This window comes from Neodiprion fabricii, chromosome 6, assembly GCF_021155785.1.
Source record: "Neodiprion fabricii isolate iyNeoFabr1 chromosome 6, iyNeoFabr1.1, whole genome shotgun sequence".
Taxonomy (NCBI): domain Eukaryota; kingdom Metazoa; phylum Arthropoda; class Insecta; order Hymenoptera; family Diprionidae; genus Neodiprion; species Neodiprion fabricii.
Genome location: NC_060244.1, coordinates 11,401,520 through 11,425,815, shown reverse-complemented (window position 1 = coordinate 11,425,815; position 24,296 = coordinate 11,401,520). Strand labels below are relative to the sequence as shown.

The window sequence follows — 24,296 nt, the reverse complement described above, 5'->3', positions numbered from 1 at the left end:
GACGAACGTCACTCCGCAGAAACTCAGAGAGCACCTAAACCTGGGTTGATTGATGGGCAATCGGTAATTTGTATCAGGTAGAAACGGAGAGGAATACGATCGCGGAATGCCCGGGTGGCAGAGCGGAGGAGGGAGGAATATCTCGTCGGGTTCCGGTCGCTCCGTCGCGTCGGTAAGGAAGAGGCGGCTGGGCCCGGTTGGCTTGGCAGTCAAGCAAGTCGCTCCGACTCCCCTCCGGAGAATCGTCGTCCTCGACTGCGCCGCGGCGCTGCAGCCACACTGACGAGCGGACGGGCTGTTTCGGGACTTCAGTCTGTTCAGGTTGACGATTTCAGGCGGACGATAGGCGCGGACGGTCTGCCGCCTCTGCGAATAACCGACTTTTCAACCGGCGGTCTCCCGTTCCACGCCTTCCGAGTCGAAAACTACATTTTCAAACGAGGCGCGGTGCAGCGCGCGGATTTTGTTTCGGATCGGACTTTGTCGAGTGATTACAGCTACGGTATATCCGAGTTGGGAATATATATATATATATATTTTTTTTTTAACTTTACCTAAGACCGGTGTTTTGAATAAAACTGGAACATAAGGAGGGAGGGAAAACAGTGTGCACCCCGTGAAGCAGGAAGATCACGATATATGGAACCACCCCATGGATAGTAACATGTCTACAGCCTTCGCACATCGGTATGATTACACGTCGATAGCATTTTCATTGATCCGACTCGTTTACAACGCTTTGAATTTTACTGTATAATTATTATCAGTCCGAATGATCATTTTCGAAGTTTTCATTTGAAATTTAAACTCCGTTTGGTAATTATTCTGAGTTCACCCGTCCTTGCAGAGCTTAGAATTTTTCTCTTCACTGTATACAAATTTCATATTATTGAAGTCGGGCACAAATATGTAATATAGATATATACATATATATAGGCGCGGAATTCAAAAAATAACATATACATATATAATATATACTTATATATATATATATATTATTTTTCGAATTCCGCGCCAAGATTTATGCAAATATTATCGTACAGGTCTATTCGCTCTGTGGAAAAATTGTACGGATTGCTGCACGTATGTATGGATTTTGGGCCGAGTCAGTGAAACTTGCGCAAAATTTTTCACAGCCGTTCGGGATGCTCGGTGTGTCTATGTATACATGTATATATGTATGTCATGTATCCGCGGTGCGTTGATCCTCGAGGCGCAATGTGCCGGTGCCAACAACGCTCCTGCGCACTGTCTTACTTTGGTTGGATATATTACGCGTGCTAATTTAATCTATCCGCACGGGCACGAGAGGCTCGCGAGCATTTGCCTGCACACGTATAAATCTCACATGTATACGTAGCACAAAGCAGAAGTGCATTTCTTTGGATGTTAACGTGCACCACTCTTGCAGGCAATGTCGGCAAAGTTGTAATATCGCTAATAATACTTACAGCCAATTAGTCATTATAATCCCAACATTATAATTCAGCTTCGAGCCTGCAGAAGCAAGTTATTTCGCGGCTGCAGCTGCCGCCGTTGGTCCCGTTCCAGCAATTATAACTCTTATTGTGTAATCGTAGCGAATAAGAAAAAAAAAAACAAACGTTGAATATGAAATTTGCAAACCCATGTCGCTTCTGCGGCTACACTGCAGCAAAGATGGATAAAATATCAGAGGATGTACACAGCTAGCTTACCGTCCGCACCTGAAACAATCGCTCGTCGCTTTCTTAACTCTGAAGTAGTATGCTCGTCTTTCTAGTAGCATCATATTATAGCCATGCAGCAAAAATTTTGTCGTAACAATTTTCTGCGAGTGGATCTTTGCAAGCTTCTTTCGTTTTTAATTCACAGACTCGGCTTCACCGCTGGCGTTGAAACTTGTCTTGATGGTTAATGAGAGCATGTTTATTTTCCCTAGTTTAGCTTGCGAGTCTATAATATACCGCATGCACAACGGTGTCTAAATTCGCATGCTAAACGACATAGTCGGTCAGCAATTACCATCGTTAAGGTAACCAGTATAGGAATTAACTTCGAGGAATGAGAAAATTACATACACATTTGCGTTGCAGTAATATTACGAGAAAATTGATTTATTAGAATAAAAACAGAATGAGTAAATGATTTACAAAGGGAAAAGTTGTTTTAACTTATATTATACGCTAGTGGCTGACGAACCATAGTTCTACAGAAATAAATGAATAAGCAGTTTCGAAAAATATAAATCGGTATAAATTATCGTAAGTTTACAAATCCATTCTTGGTCTACCCCTGTTTCTAGAGTTTGTGACCGCAGAAAAGAAACTTAGATTTTAAGATATAATTCGCTGGCAACTGGGATGTTACAATTTTAGTTGGACTGATTTCGTACTGTCAAAAATAAAATTCCTACCTTTGCGAAAGTACATCGCAGCTAAATGATCGAAATACATTGAATGTGAACTTGGAACCGTTGCTAATTGTCGTTACGTTGTCACTTAGTGTTTGAATAACTAAATTTTGGAGACTATGTAACAATCGTTACTAAAAAATGACTTACGATCAGATAGTACCAGTTGGGGCCTATTCGTCGAACTGACAACACTCACTAAACAACCAAGTGTGCGATATCCTAGGACTAATCGAAAAAGCGAACGCGGGTTCGTTTTAGACTCCCTCATTGTCAGAATTATAGTTTTGGGCGAAACAGGTGGTCCGGTCGAGAGGCGCAGGTGACGACCAACATTGTGTAATTTCTTATTCGTTCGTTCGGAATATGGTTGGAGCAACGGCCCGTGTCGACAATACACCGTATATTAGTGGTACACATAGAGACACGTTATGTACCTAAAATTTTTACGTATTGCGCACATGGCGGTGGAAGACGGACTCACTCGTTGGAGGGAGGATGTCATGGGAGCGTATGCTTCTCGGGGCGGTCGATACACATGACGATGACAAACCGTGTGTAGTACGGGCGTGCATGAAACAGGCTCGCGAACCCGAATTTTCCGCATGACGCATTTCGCTGCCATGAAAATACGGAGGGTGCCTCCCGTGGCTTTGCATCACAATCGATGGGGGGTATTATCATCATTCCATGCACAGGGTGTCAATCGTCAATATTTACCACAGAATTCGACCTTATTCGTGCAGCTCATTTCATATTTCGCGGTGCAGTTACAAATTGGCTGAAAATTTGTGAAAAACTTACAACCACATGTATTGTAGGGATATAAGTTATTTCACATGTTATATAATAGCGTAGAAAATGTTACATACTTATAGACTTATAAAGAAATCACTGGGCATCGTCGTATATGTATGATGTTATTGCGAAAAAGTTTCTCATAGTTATTCAGATATGTCGTCTCATTCATTTGCTCCTAGTTTATTTTTCTTTAAAACATTGTTCAACTAGGAAGAGCTGAGAAATTTCCGAGTAACTATGAAAGACATTACCGAGTTTTATATAAGTGAATTTTCACGTTTCCGTAATAATTGCGTCTGAACAATTACGCAGACTGTTCTGGAAATTTGTCGAGGTTGTGAAATTTCATGTTCCGAAGAAATGTTAAATTTTTCATCCAATGCAATTTTTATTCCAAAGTACGGTGTAAAGTCAGTAACATTTTCTCGAGATTATGATTCCGTATTCGCTTCCAATACGATCGCAGATAAATTTTAAACAAACGCCAGAGAAAATTTATATAATTTTTTTTTATAAATCGCGTGCCATTTATCTTTGATTGCACAAAATACACGCTGCGGTTCCCCTTGTACAATTTGCTGAGAAACGCATCCTGCATTCACGAGAAGAAAGTGTGTGTATAAAATGTCACCTTAATTCTACGTAATTTCTGACTCAAGTGGGATGCTTCCGAGCGATCTCAGCGAGAGATTTTTCCTGCAGGGTCAATACACCACGAGTAACCCACACTGAGGTATATCATACGTACATAGATCCATATACTAGAATAGCAACGATGCAAGCTGCGGCTCACGAATTATAATCAAAGGATTGACTAATTTACCGCTATTTGTCAGATGTAGCCAGGGCAATATCACTTACGAAACCTGAGTGCAAAAGATGAATCACGAACGATCTGACTAATTTCTTCCCTTCTTATCGTTGGTCACCACACGTATAGCTGCGATTGGCATCTAAACTTTCAATCGCACGTTCGCCATCTGATGCGCGTAAGTAGATAGATCTAAAATTGATAGGTATAACTACGGCACAAGGATGATACCGTTCAACTCTGTTGCGTATCTTCGGTGGGTGGAGATAGATGATTTTTATCGGACTATCTGTGCGTACGCTGCATTGTCTGGAGTTTTGTTTTCCCGACGTTTAGTCCTCTCGTAGATACCGTGATGGTAGGCGTAATAATTAATCAGGCAGGGTAAAGACGGTCGGAGATTAATTATCAGCAGAACAGGAATTATACGCTCTTAATAGGCAAATTCCGAATGGCTGTATACTAGCGGTCCAAGACCGGTTTCAATCGATTTATTGTCGCAGGGCGATAAGACCTCTCGCAATGTTTGCTGGTGCAGTATACCGGTGAGCTAGTTCTGCACATCAATTCTCATTACTTACTTTCAGCTCTGATTACTCGCACTTTTAGTCCTGTAAAATAACTGTCGAATGAAATATAAGATAATACATGGAAGAAAAAAGCAATGATCAAAACAACGAAGCAAGAACAGGGTGAAAAGAAACTTTACAACTTTATAACGATGAAAATTGTTCAAGTATATGTGTATGTACGTACTTAGCTTGATGTTATGATGCATGCTCCGGAGAAAGGGATTCCGCTATTTTGCCTACTGCGCGCATACATAACCTAGCAGCCATAACTATAATGCGCGTGAACCGCGTTATGGATTAATTAATTTTTACGACATAAGCTTTAGCGAGGGATAGCGAGAGGAATTATTTTCTCGCGCGCGGTTTTACTGCGTGTTATATTTGAAACATTCGTACCCAGTGTCCAGAAGTGGGGTGGTTGACCATTGCGGGTTCCCGACAGTGGCGCCATCTGCTCGCCGTTTCGGTGGCGTTTCGGAATCAATAAAGGGGCAGAACCCATGAGTCACGTGTGCGTTTCTTTTTTTTTTTTGCTTCCTCATCCAGTCCTACGCCTAGCAGCTACCTGTTATCTAGCCGGATGTCGATATAGCTTTGAAAGAAGGAGAGGGATATATTTTCTGAGGGGTGAGAAACGTGAGGATTGGCAACGTTTAGAGGATGATATAGGTGTGGAAAAAAGGGCGGTTGCTTAATTGCGCGTAATCAAACGTTCACCGCAATCCTCACGTTGCGACAGCTCTTAGGACAATTCGAGCTGACTCCTCACAATAGGTGTACAAGCTCTTCAAGTATCGCTATAACCTACTCCTCGTTACAGAACAATAGAAAACCATTATTTATCCTCATATAGCGAATCGTGGACAAACGTGGTTGCAACTCTCCTAATACAAGACTCGTACATTTTATACCTACCAATTTGCGATAGTGCCGCGCGTATCTTGCGATAGAAAATTTTTTGTGCAAGTAAAGTTTGGGCGAATGAATTGGTTATGAACAATTTCCTCTATCCTGCAGAGCATATAATAATGCAATCGGTACATAATTTCCGAATGGTCAAACAAAGTAGCTAGTACACGGAGAGTTTCTGTAATTATTTGAAGAGATGCGATCTCTGAGAGATACGGATAATTGCATTGTCGGTACTAAACTTCACATATTTTTTAGGCGTTTCGAAAAAGGTAAACCCCCCTATATTAGGGCCGCTTTACACTGCCGCTACGTTCGTGTAGGAACGTTACTCAAACTTTAAACTACCAACGCAAATTACTCTTTCTGGTCGAAAGAGATAACGCCGAGTATAGCTAAATATCTTACACTCCGATCTTCAAGGTGGGATATTATTTATGCACGGTAATCATACTCCATCCGATGTATTCCAGGACCTAGTCAGCCACAGTATTACCGTTGAACCGTAACAATGGTTGCAAATATTGCCGATCATGCAGCTTGAATCTTTCTACTTGTTCGGTTCTTCATTTTGCTAATCAAGTTTTAAACTTCCTTGTAATTCAAGACGTTTATCCATGCTGGGAATATTGTTGAGGCGCGTTAAGGTAATTGTAAGAAATAACGATTGCAGTATTTTTCCATCCAGGAACGAAAGTAGGACTTCAAGACTAATTAAAAAGAAGAATGACATATTTCAAAGAGTAGAAAACCTGTATGTGTCTCTGGAAAAAAATACGAATATGCACTGGTTGTATATATATATCAGAAATAATATTCCATCCGAGAGACTTTCCTTGCGAGCGTTAGTCGCCAAATGACGACACGGCTGACTACGCTCGAATCAACAAACTAGAAATGTTGGCTTGCGGCTTCTTCAGGGTTCAGATAGTTCCCGAGTTTAAGCGAACAAGAACGCTTTCCCTTGGCAGCGTCTCGACGCGACGTCGGGAGTAAATTCGCTATTTTTTCCCCCATTTTTTCACAGTCTCTGATTTTTTGTCGCCGTATTTTTCAAACCGAGCGAAGAGTCCTAGATCGGCAACTCATCCTTGGGGCACGTTGCACGACTTTTCTATACTTCGTTCAACGCTGGCTAGATTAGCCTTCTATAAATGGTTCACTGACTCTTCTCATTGTCAGTCTAAACTCTATGCAACTTAACACTAATTCTTGCCGATGGAAATGACACGGTCACACTTCAGATTACCTTTTCGGTACGGTATTTCCGAAAAGTTCCAAGAAAACTCGATCGAATCTTGAATATTTTAACACATACTCAATTGTTGCGTACAAATATAAATATGAAAAAGAAAAAAAAAAAACTTCTCAAATGCTTACGTACAACAGTATGTTACCGTGGTTCACAAAGTATGAAAATATTTCGCACAATCATACAGTGTTCTCGAAATCATTAGGGTTCGCACTTATGGGACGGAGATGTTGCTAACATTTTCTCAGTTCGGCGCGTTGATAAATATCCTGACAATATTCCTGAATATGTTGAAAACGAGGTTAAAGTTCATAACGTTACCGTAACGATGTACATATTTTTAGGAAATCTCTTAATTTCGCAACTTTGGAGTTATCTGAAATGAAATGAACCATTCTACAGCATTGCGAAACCAACGTTTTGTAAATTGAAATCCATCGAAGTTATTCTGATATTGCACCAAGATGGTGATTTTTCGTTCAGCGTTTAGTAAAGTTAACGTCACTAAAACTTCAACCACGTGATCGGGGATCGTATTCAATCATCGCTGATTGATGCCATCATATCCTATCCTTGAAAATGAGACGATAGCCTATTGAAATACTCGCACGTATCGCCAATTTGCTGTTTTTAATTTCGTCATTCTTTCCTTATTGCAAAACGTCGACTCAAAGCTTTTCAGCAATCGTTACCGAAACGTTCTTATCGTCTTATATCATCGGCGAAGCAAAAGAAGTCAATTCAAAGGTGTAGTTTATGTATTATACTGTTTCTATACGTCCAATTTCGAGAATACGACATCCGGTGGCTTGGAATGTTTTTTGAACTGTCTATCGAGCAGTGTGACGCACATCTCATTGTGACGGTACATTCATGTGTCATTCTATTTTTATTGTTTGTAGATGTACAACAAATGTCTGTACATACATGTTTACAGTTTCCCTGTTAAAGGGATAATACGTGTACGCTGATAAAAAAACGATCATGGGTAATGCAGCTCGATTCTACTTTACGCTTGATTTGATCCAAAATACCGTAGTCTTCATCATTTTCACGCTTAAGGTTACATTCTTAGAGGCCTAGTCAAACTGCGAATGAACTTCTTCGTATTGCGGATCACAATATACACAATGAGGTAAGACACGTAATCTCAAACTGGAATGCCTCGTAGATTTGTCATTGGCAAATAAGTCGCTGTGAAGGTGAAGTTCAACTTGGAATCACCTTTTGCCATTCGTGAAAACAATTTCGCATCCTGCATTTCCGATCGGTGATCCACATCTGAGATTCAGATAGAGATCGGTAAAAAACATTCTACAGAGATTGATGAGAAATTTTTCAACCCTTGGTAAAAAACGCCAAAAACCCCTTTCAGCTCAAGTTTATAATTTTTGGATCGTTAACCGTCGTGCGTCGGTTTGATCTTTCTAATTTTTTCCAAAATTTCGCACGGTATATATAATTCGGAATATCAACTTTTTATCCGAACTTCAAGCCACGGAATAATTTTCGAAATCGTCGGCTGCTACGGTTGGTTTTTCTGCTTTTGCAGGCATGTAACGTAAGCGACTTGTTTATCACTTTTGCGTGCCTGTCCCTCCTCCTCCTCCTCCACCACTGCCTTTTCATAACACAGCCCATCTAAAATACATTCGTTATCACTACTGCGTCGGGGTTTCATATACCTGCCCGTATATGCTCACGTAAATTCCCCGGGCGATAAAGGTTTGGTGCGTAGGTGGTACTTACGGCGTAAAACGCGGCATTATGTATATAATATATACATATATTATATATATATATATGTATGTATAGATGAAATTACACTTTCGCGTAATAGCAATTATTCACTCTCTGTTACATCGGTTCATCCGTGTCTTCGGATAATATGCCTATGCCATGCCAAAGTGCGTACCCCGAGGCGAAGAAGACGCGATACTAACAAAGGCCTAATAGATACACCGTGAAAGTGTACAGCGGTACAAGGGTATACTTATGTTCCTATTCACGCTCGTGTATCATGTATGCCCAGGTGTTCTTTCAAAGAAATAATACCAGCATCCTCGATGCTGGTTATAAACGGAGCCAAGCATTTTCTGTCGCAAACGTTCAATGTTTTTTATTTGAAAATTTTATTTCAATTACAAACATTAGTTCTACGAAGTGAATTCCAGGTGGATAGACGGTGAATTGGACATAAATTCTGCACCTGTAAAGCGTACACCGATTTTTCTTACAGGTTGAAAAATATGGTTAGAACGTAAGGGTTAAAGGTGGCCTAAAATTCGTACTTTTTATTTATCTTATTACGAGATGGTCGTGCTTTGAGTATTTATTGATTCGTTATGTTATTATGCTACGAAGATGTGTTTAAAAATCGAAATATATAAAATACTGGAATTAAAAATAAAAGTTTAGATACACCGATGCTTCATTTCAAATCCATTCGAAAACGTTGAAATTAAAATCTAATAGATTCGTTTTGTATTTAAATTTATGGCTCATTTCATTCGGAAGGCTTACGGTAAATAAAATTTAATAGACGTCGGTAAATAACACAGGTCTGTAAACATTTTTTTTTCTCCTTCTTTTTATTATGTGTAATTATAATAGATTTGATACTCTGGAATCGAAATATAGTAATAAAAAATTCGCAACACGTATACCTTTCATGTAATTTTTTTTTTAAATTGAAACGCTATTTTCGCTCACAAATTATAATCAAGAACTGACGATAGCTGCAACGTTTATAAAAAAAGTTATGAACCAAAAAAGTCTAAAGTTTAAAATCGTCAGAAAATATATCTACTAGTATAATTCTAGTTATTTTGTAGTTTTACTTCTTTTCGTACTGCGTGACATAAAGTCACAATGAGAACTGCGCCGGGGCATGCATAATTGGTGTGAAAACATTGTTAGGCGATATCTTTCTTTCTCTTTCCATCAGTATGAACTGGTTTTGTATGTACAGATATCATCTAAACAGATTAAAGTAGCGACAATGCAAAAAAAAAAAAAAAAAAAAATACAACGAATTATGAATTATGAAAAACAAAAAAAAGAACATATTTAGTATATACGTGACAGCAAAAAATGGAAAGCAGATATAGACTCGACACATTAAAACCATATTCATATATTCATATCGGTAATGTATTGTTTTTGAAGGAGAATTTTGTTGCAAACCTCAACCGCAAAAAATCAATTTTACAATACCGTGGTGATACTGATTACAATTAGGAAATGGCATTATTGAATTGACAACTGAAATACTGGGAAAAACTTATCTCACGGATCGCTAGAAAATAGCGTTCTGAATAAAATGCGCCATCGTAAAGAAAAATCCAACGGACCTGTTAGATTTTGACCTATTTTTAAGTAATTTGAAAATAAGCATCGGTACCCAAGCTCTTGTTTATGATTTCAGTAATTTCTATATTTTTGTATTCTTCAAGAGTGTTTCAAGCTTACGAATAGAACAATATCATAAATATTCACGGTAAATCTTGCATCTCGTCGTAAAATTACTAAAAACCATCGATTTTCGCTCGACCAACATTGCACGTTATATTTAACAAAGAACGTATGCATTCCTTGAGGCATAAGGTGTAGGTAATCGGGATTACTTAAGTTAAGACGACTGGTGCCGTAGAGCAGTTGTACAAGGACCCGAGCGTTCCTTTCTTGGGCGTTGAGACTGGGCACGTGATGTGAACTCGGCTCGCAGGTGAAAGAAAGTTTTCCTCTGGAATACCGGGCGTACAAACAACGTACGTAGCGTACGTATAGCGTACATATAATACGCATGACGTACGGATATTTTCCTACCCGCCAACTTTGCGCCGCGGATAGTTTTGGTAGCCGGCGCGTTCTTCGCGCGCGGTTCCAAAGGCGACGTCGTAAATTACATGGTAGATGGTACTTGTAGCAGCGTTTCCCAGTTAGACGTGCACGCAATTCCCAGATAATTTATTGTCGCGCAAGCCGTTAGTCACCCTCGGCAGCAGAAACTGGCTTTGCAGTCTGCACGGTTAAAACTCAAGTATATTGATAATAATCTGTACAGAGAGAAGACCTGCGGCCTTGTGGGCTAGGTCAAATTTGCAGATCACCGTACGATTTATAAATTTTCGATCACGGATGTCAAATCGTACCTCTGCGCTACCGTGTTACTTCATTTTCCGATCTTTCTCGTAATTTTATTCCGCAGTATATTATAGTCAGACTTGTCGAATTCGCATGGGAATATATTTAAGATAAGCCTGTAAGTGATATAAAAATTACCACATTCACTTACATTCGTCGATAGTCTGTTGTAGCATGGTTCGCGTTATTTCAATGAGCCCTGATCGAGTTCGCGATATGTTGAACAGTCACTGTACGGTGAAATTCTTCGTCAAATCTTGATAATTTTCACCATGTTCGAAAGGTTTGACAGTTGCTAATGTTACACAATTTGAATTTTTTAATAATCTTCGATATCATTCGTAAGATAAGAATCAATAAAATTGACGCCTGAATACTACTAGACAATACAAAACGTTTTTTTGAGAGCTGATAATATTTTCTGAGAAAGAAGATTTTGACTGATCTGACAAGGAATATGATTTTTCTAAAACGGCCTAGGTGCGTCTAAATGCCATTTGAAAGATGCGACTTTCTCATCAGGCACACGCGTACCGCAATACATGCGTAAGTACATAAATTATGCCTATAATCGTGGTTGAAACTCGCGTCATTTACGAAGCTTTTGCGAAAAGTGTAAAAGGAGGATATATAACGTAGGTATGTACGCAGTCCGTATACCACAAATGTACGCAAGTTGTACAAGTGTGTAAAGATGTGTAATAAGGGGAATTTGAAATGCCAAGTACATGCTAGAGAGCGCTGCCATGCTGCTGGGATTCGAGTGCGTGAGAAACCTCGGGTAGTTTAACCGTGCGAAGAAGATGGTTGCATAATTAAAGATTGCAGTATCAGGCCAGAGTTACATCAATCCCTCCTGCGGTATGTGCTACGTTTGTGATTAATATTCGACATTTAAGGACATTTCTCAGGCTTGAAATTTTAACTAGACCCACAATAAGTAGATTTTCTGAGATAAAAATATTCACTCTTCACGCATTCGCATTCTCACTGTTCCCTCGCTAGGCCAACAGTTCGATTTTTCTAATCAGTAGATTCGGTATTAACTGATTTCCTGGCGCAGTAGAAGGTCGTAATGCACCCGGCGCGATAGCGAAAGACGATTACGTAGTCAGGGGGATTTAATCGCAGTTCCGTATCGATCGACCGGGTCGCGTGTTGGATTAATTCAATATCCGATTTGGTTAGCAGTACTGGAAGAGGAAATTACTGCGGAACTTCTATTAGTGGAACTTAGCTACGCATTAATCTACGCCCAATTATGAGACTCGCGAAAATAGTTCGCAAGAAGAACATTCCGTGATTTTTGAACTCGCTTAAATTCCTTTCAGCGCCACGGCTGTCTTCACTGGACCGGAAATTTCTGATCGCAAAACATCCGGCTTATTGTTAGTTCAGCTTGCTGGCGGATACTTATGCCGTGGTATTCTATAAACGGACGGGCATGGAGAACTCAAGAAATCAATGCAGTTCCATTCGAAACGGATGTATTTGCTAGAGTAAAAAATTCAGGTGGACGAACAGGTTGATTCAATGTGCAGGAAAGTTTGTTGATGAAAAATATGAATCGTTCGAAAACTGTTCAGAAAATCTGTATGGCTGTGTACTGCTTCGTTACTTTCTTAGTAGTTAATGACGTCAAGTCGTATGAACTAAAGTAAGATGTGATTATCGATTATTTGCACACATAGTACGTATACGTGCGCTTCAAGGCATGTTGCCATTATTTTCTCCGCCTATTTCTTTTGGATACAAGAATGTTTTTTGACTCAAGTTGAGATTTGAGTCGAATAAGGTGAAAATGCCGAAAGAATCACTTTTCAAATCACTAAACTTGTAAAACAATCTGCATAAAAATTTTCTGTATTCAACGATCGATTCAACTTACGATCAAGGTCGCAATAACCAGATCATCTGCATGAAAAATTGTCGCTTGTTCATTTCCTGTAACTGTAATCGCTTATTAGATTCTCATTATTGAAACTGGTACCGTTTGGGCGTGGTTCTTCAGGAACCGAACCTACTTTTTGAACACTCAAAATCTAGAGACTCGGACAGACTTACAATTTGTATAATACTTTCTAGTAAGTAAATCCATCAGTACTATAGCTGAATATTATGGCGGACGGAATTTGCTCACTGACAAAAAAAAAGAAATTATAATGTATATTGATTGTGAGTTGGAAAATTGGAGAAACGTTAATTAATTACCGCCGATGAATATAATTCCAAATTACGTTCGGTATTAGTATTTCACTGGACGTCGATAGAAACTCGCCCACGTTTCGTATGCAGTAGCAGCAGCAACGGCAAATACGCTGACTGGGAGTGATGGTTACGGTATGTTTTGGGCAGCCTGTCTCTCCCAGGAGGTTAGTGAACCAACCTGAGTCGACTTTAGAAATGGTCTGCTTGCGCAAACAGTTACTAATTGACACCTCCGCCGGACGACGGCCGTAAAATCCATCCTTCAAAACCAGGGTTAACAAATTTCTAACCTGCAGGTAACACCTCAAAGCCAGCTTTGTGGTGATCGGTCAATGAGAACTAGACGTAGGTGCATGATCGTCTACCGCGAATTCTGAGCAGCGGGTACTTTAATTTCGGAAAATTACTCTGGAACGATATCGAAAACACACGATCGAGACTTTCTGCTTACGGATAACGCAGACCGAATTATTTTTATTTCTAAACGTCAATGAACGCTCGTGACAGTTTCTTGTACGTTGACCTAGCTCGTAGCTGGTTTCTTTCCACAACTTTCCAGGCGCTTCCGAGGCTCGCGTTCAGCTTCGACTTCGAAGCTATCGAGTCGAGACGGTCCGTGAGTTTTCATTCATCGTTTAGTATATATATATATATGTATATATATATGAAAAGAAAAAGCATCTCCGTAGAAGAGGGCACGTTTCAAGCTATGAATCACTCAACTGTATCTGTATTTTTTTTTATATGGCCACAATTGCGCGGTTCAAGCAAACTATTGGTACGATTTTTTCAAAATTGTTAAAATATCCAATTCTTAACCACGACTAACATTGAAGTTCCGGTCATTTGTCCGAACTAAACATTTCATTGTATCTTCAATTTTGCATTTATGTTCAGTTTTGCAGTTGCGATAAGGAAATAAAAACCTGGTAAATTCAATTTTGTTTCAATATAAAGTATCTTTTTGAAAACTTTGAAATGTGAATTCTCTCAATGATAGTTGAGAACTGATTTTATAAAATAAGTTCAATTTGTTCAAGTAACAAAACGTTACATGCGTACACCTTAGTCGTAGGAGCTAGAATTATGCATGCTATTTATACCTTTAGATAAGAAACGTGTGGACTTGTTACAATCTTGGGCAATAAAAAAACAAAGTTAATTACAATTGGTTCAGGGTGACGCGTTTGCGCTGATTTAGATACAGCCGTGAGTCACACGGGCAAAATGACCCGTCCTTGGACATGTTAAAAAATATTTTGATGCGTTTGTTTGCACGCACTGCACACAGCGTTACAATTTTTTGAAAAATCTTGAGATCGTCGCTTGAACACGGGTACGTTTCAACTATTTTTTAACCTAGACTTGCAGCTTCGAGCTAAAAGTGATATAATTTGATTATATAAGTTATGTGTGAAGAATTAGTAAACTCGAGAAGATAAATTAGATAATCCATATCCGTAAAATTATTATGATGTCAAGGAGTTTAATTGATTTTTATACAGATTCTGGTAAGAGTCTATAACCTGAATAAAAGAAACTTGACATACTTTCGGTATGCGGCGCGTGATTTGTATAAGGTGCCACCTTACGTCGATGACCTGCCATCAACTAATTGGCAATTACAGTAAGAAAATCGCGTATTTCGAAGCGCAATACCTTCAATAAGTAATTAACATGATCGTAAAGATTAAAACTCCCATTTTACCGAATACTTATAAAGTAAAATAAAATTTTACTTGCCTTACGCTTCTTCCTGATATCTAAATTCGCGTATCCGCAAGTCGATTAAAAACGTATCCGAACGAAAAACACATATCCGTACAACTTGTCTACCCGCAGCTAGACGTGATACATGGTATATGAAGTATTTCTGATATCAAATTACGTGAAAAGAAAGTGGAACATAAGGCATATCGGTACATACGCACATATGCAAATAAGTTCCAACCGGGGATTCTGGTATAAATAAAATGAAAAATCCCGAGTTAAAAACAACTCTGTCAACCGAACGTATTTAAGGTAGTGCTCAGCTGGGAACACTTGTTACCTGCAATGAATCGGGTCACGCACGTCTACTCGATATTTTTACCTCTGTTTTCTCTCTCATTGACATCACGCCCCGGCGGGCTAATACTTTCATTGAAACAACAGGTTGATATCAAATTACGTAAACGTCACCTGTTTCCATGGTTTGTAGTCGTGTAGCCAATACACCCACACAGAGATTTCCGATTAGCTAACCGCAACCGTATTAACTGTACGAGTATCGTACGAAATATTTACTTTTACGTAACACTACGCTCAGTTTCTTCAGGGATTCGAAAATTCTCCAGCAATGGCGATACTCTCAACAAGAAAGAAAAAAAAAACGCGCAATGCTGGTCCGGGAATTGAATTTCTAACAGTCACTCAAAAGCACCATTGCAGTAAAGCTTCCCTCGATGTATATACAGTTACGATTTAATACACGAAGAAAGTATTCCGAGTGAAATTTTACCTCACAACACTTTCACCCGCTGGATAACGAAGGGAATTTTTCATTTTCGCAACCAACCGCTGGCACCAGTTCGATTTGTCGCATACTTAATGTATGGGATATTTTTCTAGCGAGTAAAAATATGCAAATCGAGTCTGTTGGAGTCACTCGTTTCATTAAACTTGTAATGAGGTTCACACTTGTGCCAGAAACACAATTGGATAGTATCAACAGAAACTAACGAAGTTAGTGATGATTTATTGTTTTTTGACGGTTGAAAAAAATTAGAATAGGTAGCAATGAAATATTTCACTTTTATAATATCACAATAATTTAATAATAATAATAATAATAATAAACTTTATTTATCACAATTTTCTTTGTAAACAAGGGAGTAAGGAGAAGAGTAAAGCAGATTGGCAGTCGCAATAGAAACACTAGTGGTGTGCAGGAATTTAAGATTCATACCGCAGTGGCAAAATCTAGACATAGTTTAAAAATTTGAAAAATGAGTGACAAGAAACAGGATAAAAAAAAATCATATCCCATAAGGTTTTCGAAATTGTTCAAGACTGTGAAACCTGGTTACGAGTTTCGACTTGCTAAATGTTTAAAACAGTTCACGGATAAAGACGAAACAAAACCGGTAGCTTGACTTGCAAATATCTAGATAAAAATATGCCGAGGTGACAAAGTTTCATGTAAGCTATGTTCGGTAGCTGCGAATTTTATCGGTTTTCGACTAATTAGGGCTGCCAAGGAATTGAGTCAACTATTTTTTAGCGAATCGAAGATATATGTGTCAAGTCAACCGTCAAACATACGCTAACCACGGGTGTGCTAACGATTTTTGGAACGTCGTGTGATAATCGCAGCGGCATAACAGTGAAATTCGCGTCGATTTACATTCGTGAAGAAACACTGGAGCGCGAATATGAATCGTCTTTGCGTCGCTTATGCGTTGACTGAAATTAGCATTTCATTGGTTCTTGCAAGGTGTATTTGATGTCTGTCACCTCTGCTTGAATTTGGAAGTTCAGAGGACATACGCAGGTATTATTCAAGTTGACACGCCGTTGACTCCTCGCTCGTTTTTCCGTCATCGCCGAATTGTTCGGTGCAAATTTGCATTTTTCTCAAGTTCTCGGCAAATCCGTATTGAAATTTCCACTGTTAACCATACGCAGTAGTTAAACAGTCGATACAATGCCCAAGGCCCTGACAAGCAAGCAGCTACGCGGGATGTTTGCTCAACCTTTCATCCAGTGTAAAACTTGGGAACGCGAAAGCGGAAGCTGCACGTGGTAAATATCCCGAGCAGCATCCTTCGTGGCGAGGCTTGACCGTCCTGGTCAGGGTGAAGGTCGCCCGGACTCGATCCTTCGCGGTAATCGAAGCGGGAACATTGTTCAGCGGGAATTTCAAACATCACCTTATACCCACTGCGATCATGGACATGGCATGAAAATTATTCAATGTGTGTAATTAAAGTAGGGTATAACGGTGTCGCCTCGTGAAGGACCTACCGAAGGTCCGTATATGTGTACATTTATATATATATATGCATATGTACATGTATGTATGTATGTATATATGGATACGTACAAAACGCACTTGATATTCAACAGGTAAGACTTATAATAACGCCCAAGTTATACACGTGTCATGCAGACATTACAGACAACTTGTACGACTTGCGCTCCGACTTATAATGGCCCAGTCACGACGGCGTCTCTACAATGCATATGCATGAAATACACATAATGCATGCGTCGATCTGTATCTCGTTTCACGCACAAGACGCACGACTTCTGTTACGTTCAAATATACTGTAGAAATTTAGTGAAAGACCGCAAGAATATTAAACGGTTGAGGCGGGGCCTGATGCGAAAGTCATCGCCGGTGTAATTACTATATGAGATTGATGTCATCCAATTTGGATTGAACATATCCCAACGGTCCAAGATATCGTTGGGATCTCATTTCATGGTTGTACGAGAAAAAATACTACTCCGGACGAGTCGTAATTTAATCGTAAGAGTTTGTTTCGACATATTTCGTCTTTGCATCGTATATAACTTCGTGTGAGAAAATAATAAGCCTGACTTTGCATTTTTTTTTATGAACGATGAACCGAAAGCGATTTCTATCGTAATATTGCTCAGCCACGCCTAAGATTCTGCGTCTTAATGCGGGGATGTAAATTGGGTCGCGAAAGTGAAACGCCGACGATTTTTGAGGTTTTTGGATAATCAAGGTATCATCAGGCCAAGATCGCTCCGTGTAATAAACCTGTTTCGAATATCACGCAGGGGGATTTTGGAGGGCAAAAAACCGTTCGTTCTTTCCCATGTTTAATTTCGGGGCCATGCAACGCGGTACGTCCCATTATAAGTATCAAACATTGCATCGTCAGCAAAAAGTTTACATACGGTACAGCCAACGTAGGAATATTTTCGTACTGCAAAAAGATTCGCAAGAGAGCGCGGAGAGCAAAAAGATGGGAAAACAGTTTCCGACTCGTTGGAACAATCGAGTGAGGTTCTAGAACGATTCAGCTGCAACTTGTAAACTGAGTCAAATCAGCCGCGAGATATTAGCTTCCACTCGGAACTAACGTTCCACTCATCTTACGGCTGTGTGCGTAGCAATGTAAAGAGATTTCTTTTCACACTGTAGGAAGTGGGCCCAACACAATAAGTAGGCCTGTGATTTCGTTTCGTATTATATACACAAGTGTGAAGTTCTTTACAACGACTTTATGCTCACTTTACGGTCAATTTTAATTACCGTATAAACATAGGAACACGTTGTCACGGTGCGCTTAAAACTGTAATGAAAAAGAAATTCGAGCGAAGGAACGATACCTTGAAAGCAGAGTTGATACGGCATGGAATTCGGAGCTGAATCAAAATCCAATTCGAAATGTATCGCATTTCGGCGAGTATTAGTTGTGAAGAATATATCTGCCGGCTGGCTCGTCTCTAAAGCCAATGGAAGCAGTCAAGCAGAAATGTTAAGAGTTTCCGAAGCGACGATAATGTGCAAAATATAAAAGGTGCCTTTAATCTATCGGAGATAGATGTCTAGCATGCAAATTCCTGGGATTTGTTTAGCCGAAAAAACACCGTAGAGTGTAACGAAATATTCAAGCATATTAAATCGAGCGGTTCGTACTGAAATGAGGCACCGTAACGCCCGGACATAGTTCGCTGCAAAAAAGGTATATTATTATAATCTCGTTGGTAGGGAAAACTAGTCATACAATAGTACAGATTCATAATCGAAAACCTTGAAAGCGTAGACATAGTTTTTACACGCGAATGGAATGAAACCTGCTGTTCCATGATGGTCTACCATCTTGATCTCACAACAGGTTCTATTTTGTCAAGAATTAGGTGGGATGGATTTTACTGGAAACTGTAAGGTTCATTTCCACTAATTTAATAATCACACAGTCGGATCAAGTCTTGGCAGTTTAGTGGTGAGGTAGCACAAAACTTGAAGCACTTTGTTGGTTTTCAATTGCCGAATTTCCTCATCTCAAAATGGACGTACGAGGAAGTTTTACCGTTCTCCATTCGTAATTTGAATCACAAAATGATTGCTTGATAAAATGGGTCAAGAGACCCAATTGGTCGTTGAAAATTTTCACCCATTACCGTCTTTCCGCATATCTGTACAAGCCCACTTCGAGACTTTGTATCGCCTGCATCTGTAGAATTCCGATAACCAGTACCAAGCTCGATTCCTGAGGCTAGACCGGCGGGTCGAGTGGAGAGGAAAGGAAAGGAGGAATCTATATCCGTGGTTCTGGACCGGGACAGAACTCTCATGTAAGTCGGTCTTCGGCTTACGATTAACTCGGTGTGTGTCCGTCCTGTCAGTCAGTCGTTAAGGAAGTCACCGACCTGCTGACACACTTGGCCCCCTGAAGGTACTACCAGCAGCCGGGCACATGGCACGCATTAGCGTCTTTCATTCTTTCTATAAACGTATGTGCCCGCACGCATCCCAGAGATAGAAGCAGGCAAAGTATATCACACTGCGTGCGCAATTTCAGGCGTCGATGATATTGCGATGGGGTTTATATATCGAAGTCCGTCAAGTCCGAGGCATACATGCGTATGTGGATGTGTGGACGCCAAGGCGGATCCCCATCCAGGGAGTTGCGAAGGCGATCACCAATCAATTACTTACGATTAGCCGCATGAGCAATCCGTTGACCGTTTCGTACCGATCACGTGGTCGGCATAGTTAGAACTATACTATTGGTGGGCAGCTATCACTGCATGTCCAACAAACTAACGCGAACGTGCCTCCGGTTGTTATGGCTCGGACGACCTCTTTATATACGGCTACATGGGATTCCGATTGTTTTCACTTCGTCGAAGTGCTCACGAAGTCGCGTTCGAGTATCCTCGTAGGTCGCGAGTCCTGATCGCTAACGATAAGCAAGTAGTATTACTCGATGATTCATGTAAGACGACTACAGATTTTTTACTTTCTATCTTAAGGAATAGTTATTCATCTTTTCACAGTTTCTATGGTGCGGAACACGAGCTTTCGTAAACTTCCGAGCCGTTTTGTATAATATAATTGATTTCAGTTATGAAGATATTTTTATTAACTATTCTAAGGGATTCGGATTGAAATGGTTTTTTAATAGTCCCGATCGTGATAGTCTTTATGCTCGTTACTAAATAGTCCTTTTTAATTGAGAAAAGCTAACGTGTTTTCAGTCACCAAATCGATCCTGACAATGCATATATCTATTTCAAATGCACTTACCGTAATAAATTAATCAATTAAATTAGATCCATTGTGACGAATTTGAGTAATTTCCCATTAAACGATGATTAACATGATTAAAAACAAATACAAAACGAATAAAGAACATAACTGTGTCACGTGTAAGTTATCCTACATTTATTAGTCAGTTTTACTGTATTATGTATATTTTAGTCCCTGACTAATTGCATCGTATATATAACCTATTTCGACTATACTTTCCTGTTAATTAATCTTGCCATACTTTGAATATTCAACAGTATCGGCACAAAATATTCACTTGTGCCATATATTCATTAGACTTGGTGACAATGTTGTCGAAAATATTAAGTACCACGTTAAATAAATCAGCATAATTTACGTTAATTACAGCAAAAAGTTTATCCTTCGGTAATGATTTTTAGCGAATCTCTTAAAATAGCAGTTCCAATATAGTATGAAACTGGTATTTTAATACATAATTAGTTAGATTACACATACATACTCTGCAGCTAATTAGAACACGAGAAATTCAAGATTAGTATCAATCGAGACATACCGCTTTTCTAAAATTAACCCAACTTTCGAGATTCGCGAGAAAAAAAGTGAACTCATATTTCTGTGGTTTTGGTCTTGCTGCAGCTAATTGTGTTCGAAAATTGGCTATCGACCGATTGAATAAAAAAATATATAAGACAAAAAACGCTGTGGTATAAATATTTTTTGGGGAATTATTTCTGCTCGTGTGACGTTTACGAACGGAATTGCAATTTTTTTTTTCCTTTTTTTGTCCCAGTATTCGTAAGTATATAACGCAGAATGTTTGAAATGAAATGGAACGAGCGAAAAGTTGGGGCCGTGAGTTTTACACCGATCTTGCCGCGGGCAGTACGGGAAGCAGGTCGTGAAGTTTTTACTGGAAGGAAAGCCACCATGGAGGAGTCAATAAAGAATACTAAAGTCGCAGTTTACAGATGCCGTCTTACAGGTGTACACTGCGGTTTGACGAGCCCTTTTTGCTGTGATCATAGAAGTGTTCTTCCTTCGAATGTCAAAACTGCAATAACAGGCAATCGAATTCTCTAATTGTCTAACTTTATATTTTATGCAAATATAAGTAATTTGATCCAATTTTACATGTGAATGTTGCTAAAGAGTTTGATCTTACAATAAAACGAAAATCGACTTCATGAAATATGTATTCGAAATTCTCGTAGTTTCACGTTCAATCGAAGCACAAACACATACCTATGCTGCTAAGGGAATGGCGAGAAAGGCAGGATGATGAATCTAGGCAATCCGGAACGATGAAGAGTTCTATAAATCGTGGCATACCGACAATATTTAATCGGATTGCGGGAGCTAAACGCTTGTGCTAAATCTCCAAGTGAATATAAGCTGTAACAATGATCAGAATGTCTGAAGACCTTTTCACGCGCCGCAGCTATCCCACAGACTTGCGCAACGTATAATATAAACAAGTTTCGCCGGAAAAGGAAGTCGAAATGCCTCCGAATGTGTATCGAAAAAAACAAGATAAACGTATTAAGATTTGCTCCCAGGGTTTTAACGTCTTTGAGTTAAGCATTCGAGCCGCGTAGTTCGTTCGATCGAAAATAGAGGATAAGGTGCGACCACCAACTGATCGAATCACAGTTGACTGCCTTCTGCCAATATGCGGTTCAACTAATCCATTTTTTGACAATGTCCGTAGATATACATGGAAGTTGAGATAAATAATAGAAAGGAGCCGCGACTTTTGACGTTAAAAAATCGTCGGGATCCTTTGGAAAAGTTTCATCGAGCAGTAGAGAGGAACAATTTACGCCAGGGTCGTGGTAAATCATTTCCACGTAATAGATAAGTAAAATCTTACGGTACAGATCAACAACCAATAATTATCGGAAATGAATCTGAGTATTCTTTATAGGTTTTTTAAACACCGATGCTGACCATCGCTGTAAAAATTTCATGTAGCTTTTTCTGATCGCCTATAATTGATCTGGCTGCAGAGAATGTAACAAAGATTTTGAACTGAATTATAACCTTAAGCGATACATTTTCAGATTCAAATCTATCCAAAAATATGACAAAAGTGTCTTTCTACAAGTGGAAAATTTAGTTTGCAACGGGTTTAAAAAAAGCTCTGTTAGTCGGTTTGCGTGACTTTTATATCAATCTCAATGAAAAAAGAACTCTTCGGACGAGGATGAAAATAAGGCCAATTATACGTTTCTCGTTATAATTGTGAGTTCAACTTCAAGTTCAAAGACACATTAAACCGAAGTTCACTGTAAGAATTAGCATACAAAAATCTTCAAGATCGTAATGAAGATTTGCTCTTTGAGAGATGCTACAGCAATTTTGCAGGAATGAATGTCAATGAGTTTTACGTAATTCCCGGTCCACTCGGAAATGCTTTCGTGGGAAAGCGTTACATCGGTATTATAATTCTTAGCGCCAATGTCATGCGATAAGTTTGTTCCGAGGCGAATAATTACAAGTTTAGTTATTATAGCTATATATAGAAAAAGTCGGAGTTTAATTTGCAACGTCAGTGACAATGCAATTCCCCGAAGTAATCTGCTCTCTCGGTTCAACGTTTTCTGATGAACTGAAAATCGATTTATGCTGCAGGTTTCTTGTTTGAAAAGGCGGCAATAAATCACTGGCGCAGAATTAATGATTATACACGGAGAGAAAAATCTGAGAAAAATTACCCTGCTGTTACTAATCGTGATGTAAAAGACACCTAATGCAGTTTTTATCGATGCATGTTACAGAAATTATGGGTTTTTATGAAAAAAATTACTACCTTGCTTAAAAACTATGTATTTCGGCAGCACCAAATTTAAATTGTGACGACGCATTTTTCTGATGAGGCACGGTAAAAACTGCATTAGGTGTCTTTTACATCACGATTATAGTAAAAGCAGGGTAATTTTTCTCAGATATTTCTCTCCGTGTACGTTAGGCAAGAAGTAGGCAAAGATGCAAAGTTGCATTATTTGCGGAAAAATGAGAAATCTGTGTAACTTGTAAAATATCATTAAAAAAATTAACTTCACATTGTTTCAAATCATTCGCCTTGCAGCATTTTCAGTCATTTTACATCTCTAAATCGTAAGCGTGAATGCAAGGTGACGAGTACGTTTTAACTCGAGAAAACATTATACAATACTCCAGAACACAGAATCATTATTTGACAATTCGCACGCGGCATCGTCGCTTCAGGTTACTGGAAATACCGAAGCGAAGAACGTCGCACGAGCATGAATCGAACCGACCACGCGTGACGAAAAGATCTATAGAGCAAGGTACAGATCTGAAGAGTCTGATCTCAAAGCCGGTGTCAGCCAGGCGTATCGGAATCAAATCTCGCTTTAGAGGCCGCGAGTTTCCATCCAATTTATAGCATTTATTTGCAAAAGTTGTAAGCTGGGTAAAGTTTTCGTTCTCTTATATTTTGGGTTGTTAATGCTTATTTGTTTCACCCTTTGTCAATTGCGTTTCAACCGCATGTGTAATTGGACCCCTTTTGTTACAGGGGGCCAAATATTCTGAAAGTGGTTTAAGTTCTTGGAAATTGTCTGTGAACTGATAATCTCAAAGTGCTCAAGTGCTCACAAATGTTGTATCAATTTTGCGAGCAATTCTTTATTCGTACCAATTGAAATTAAATACACACTTGGGTTTGTTTTATAAAGCGATTATAATTTAAATGGTCAGTGTTTCGAAACGATATTGCAAGAGTGAAAAGTTCACGCGTTGAGGATTTTGAAAGTTGAGAATCTTGAAAAGCAAGGAGAAGTGACAAGCTCGCGAACGATAATTGGACTCGGAAACGGGTAATATGCGTCAGTCTGACATCCTCGACGTCTCTTTAAAAAAAAGGGAAATTCACCATGTCACCAAAGTTGGTATCTATTTTCTCTCTCAGGCGAAAGTAACGAGCT

At 39.3% G+C, this 24,296-nt stretch overlaps 1 protein-coding gene across 1 annotated transcript in view; it reads left to right on the top strand.

The window, feature by feature from the left end:
• Positions 1–297: 297 nt before the first annotated feature.
• LOC124185374 overlaps positions 298–24,296 on the top strand; it is a 54,020-nt gene continuing 30,021 nt past the window's right edge. Inside the window, exons 1-2 of the mRNA XM_046576079.1 lie at positions 298–502; positions 560–687. Coding sequence (XP_046432035.1) covers positions 653–687 — 35 coding nt within the window. The 5' untranslated portion in view covers positions 298–502; positions 560–652. The remainder of the gene's footprint in view (positions 503–559; positions 688–24,296) is intronic.